A 2,809-nucleotide genomic window follows, 5' to 3' on the forward strand; every position below is an offset into this window, starting at 1 on the left:
CACGATGGATTATATTAAATCTGATTCGAGCTGTCAAATACATATAAGCATGATTCATGCAAGGCTCGAACTCGATAATACATCTGGTTAAGGCTCTTCTCCAGAACCATTACCATTGTACAAAATAAACCTGCAGATTGAATCCTTGATTTATTTATTTTGGTAAAGGAATCCTTTATTTTTAATTAGGAGATACTTGGATAGTTGTAAAAGAAATCAAACATGGAAATAAACCTTTTCAAATATAGATGAAACCAAAGATTATGACATGTCAATAAATAAAATGGTACAACGTAGTTAGGGAGAGTGTTTATTAATGTGTATATAAACAGACAGTACGATGACAAACAAAACTACTCTGTTTCTTTTCCATGGCTTTTCTAAGCCCCTACTTGTCAGCTGTTTTCTGCTTTCTTCTCATAAACTTTTTAGTACAAAAAACAGGAAAGAAACCCAAGAAAAGTGTCTCAACTTATAACATACCCCCAGGGCCTAGAAAGCTACCTATTATTGGAAATATACACAATTTGGTAGGCTCACAACCCCATCGAAAATTAAGAGCTTTGGCCATAAAATATGGACCCTTGATGCATCTTCAACTTGGTGAGGTTTCTACTACTGTCATTTCATCACCCAAGTGTGCTAGGGAGGTGATGAAAACTCATGATATTAACTTTGCAACAAGGCCTCAAATCCTAGCTACAGAAATATTGTCTTATAATTCCACAAATATAGTTTTTGCTCCTTATGGTAATTATTGGAGACAGCTAAGAAAAATTTGCACGTTGGAGCTCTTAAGCCTAAAACGTGTGAACTCATTCCAGCCAATTAGAGAAGAAGAGCTCTCCAATCTTGTCAAAAGGATTGCTTCAGAGAAAGGAAAGCCCGTCAACCTCACTCAAGCAGTACTTTCTTCAATATATACAATCGCTTCAAGGGCTGCATTTGGCAAGAAATTCAAAGACCAAGAAAAGTTTATATCAGTGACAAAAGAATCAGCAAAGGTTGCGGGAGGTTTTGACATTGGAAATCTGTTTCCTTCTATTGCATGGCCTCAAATTATCAGTGGTTTGAGGCCTAAGCTTGAGAGGTTGCATCGACAAGCTGATCAGATAATGGAAAACATCATCAATGAGCATAAAGAGGCAAAATCAAACGCCAAAGGTGACCAAGGTGAAGCAGATGAAGATCTAGTAGATGTTCTCATGAAATATGAGGATGGTAGCAACCAGGATATTTTCTTAACCAAAAACAATATCAAGGCCATAATCCAGGTAAGGATAATAACCACTTGCAAATACTTTTATGAAGATAATTTTGCTCACCGCTGTAGATTGTTAACCATATAATTACTTTAGGTTGTCATTTAAAACTCTCTTAATTTGGTCATCCTTGATTCCTTGCATTAACTTAACTTTATTGATAATTACTTTTCAGGACATATTTGGTGGTGGAGGTGAGACATCAGCAACAACCATAGATTGGGCAATGGTAGAAATGCTAAGGGATCCAAGAATAATGAAGAAAGCACAAGCTGAAGTGAGAGAGGCATTCAATAAGAAAGGAAGGGTTGAAGAAAATTGCATCAATGAACTCAAATATTTGAAATCAATTGTGAAAGAGACACTGAGATTACACCCTCCAGGTGTTTTGCTTCCAAGAGAATGTGGTCAATCATGTGAGATAAATGGGTATTACATACCAGCCAAAAGTAAGGTCATAGTGAATCTTTGGGCAATTGGAAGAGATCCAAACTACTGGACTGAACCAGAGAGATTTTATCCAGAGAGATTCATTGATAGCACTATTGATTACAAAGGGAATAATTTTGAGTTCATTCCCTTTGGTGCTGGGAGAAGAATATGCCCAGGCATCACATTTGGTTTGAGAAGTGTTGAGCTGGCCCTTGCAATGTTGCTGTACCACTTTGATTGGAAGCTTCCCAATGGAATGAAATGTGAAGAATTGGACATGACGGAGGACTTTGGATTTACAGTAAGAAGAAAAGATGATCTATTATTGATTCCTTTTGCTTATGATCCTTTGCCTGTCACAAGAGCTTCACAAGAAGAAACTTAAACCTTTGGTGGTAGTGCCTACAACATTTACTTCCCACAAGAGACAAACGGTCAATTGAAATAAGACTTCGTTATGTCATGTTTGGCTGTAGTGAAAATGAAAATTGGGTAACTTACCCATACTAAATAATGTATTTATCCTCGGTGTCAATTTTAATTTCATGTAATTTTGTCATATTTTCTTATGGGAGTTCGGAAAGACTACTATTGTGAGGGGAGTATCGTTTTATGTCTCATTTTATTGTAATCACATTAGGAGAATATCTCAATCAAACTTTATTTTACTAGCTACTTTTATATTTTTGTATCTTCGTTGGCACATTCTTATCCAATTCAAAAAGAGTAAACACTATTTTTGGTCCCTGACAATATCTACGAAATCCTTTTTAGTCCCTGACAATAAAAAAGGACTAAATTAGTCTCTAACAGTATGTAAAAAGGGCCATGTTAGTGACGGAGGAGTTGACATAAGGACTAACGTGACCCTTTTTTCATAATTTTAGGGACCAATTTGGTCCTTTTTTATTGTCAAAGACTAAAAAAAATTTAGTAGATATTGTCGGGGACCAAAAATAGTGTTTACTCTTCAAATAATTGATCCATCCCCACCTTGTTGCCCGCCACCCTTTTATCTCCTCACTCTGATTTTATTTCACCACCTTCTTTGATGGCTCTCTCTAGCTTACAGAACTCTTTTTTGGACAACAACATGTTGCAGGGTCGTATTCCTG

At 36.3% G+C, this 2,809-nt stretch overlaps 1 protein-coding gene across 1 annotated transcript; it reads left to right on the forward strand.

Moving 5' to 3' along the window:
• Positions 1 to 371: 371 nt before the first annotated feature.
• Positions 372 to 2,079, forward strand: LOC133301295 (cytochrome P450 71D9-like). Its single transcript, XM_061500924.1, has 2 exons — positions 372 to 1,274; positions 1,438 to 2,079. Exons 1-2 carry the CDS (start codon positions 372 to 374, stop codon positions 2,077 to 2,079), a joined length of 1,545 nt encoding a protein of 514 aa, XP_061356908.1.
• Positions 2,080 to 2,809: the final 730 nt, after the last annotated feature.

The sequence above is a fragment of the Gastrolobium bilobum genome, unplaced genomic scaffold (genome assembly GCF_033153095.1).
Source record: "Gastrolobium bilobum isolate Gb01-03AN ecotype WA unplaced genomic scaffold, APGP_CSIRO_Gbil_v1 utg11279, whole genome shotgun sequence".
Taxonomy (NCBI): Eukaryota; Viridiplantae; Streptophyta; class Magnoliopsida; order Fabales; family Fabaceae; genus Gastrolobium; species Gastrolobium bilobum.

What these genes read in the sequence shown, in the direction of transcription:
- LOC133301295 (XM_061500924.1), top strand. Translation starts at nt 372, where the DNA reads ATGGCTTTTCTAAGCCCCTACTTGTCAGCTGTTTTCTGCTTTCTTCTC. An exon ending in ATATCAAGGCCATAATCCAG is followed by an intron (nt 1,275 to 1,437) that starts GTAAGGATAATA and finishes ATTACTTTTCAG; the next exon opens with GACATATTTGGTGGTGGAGG.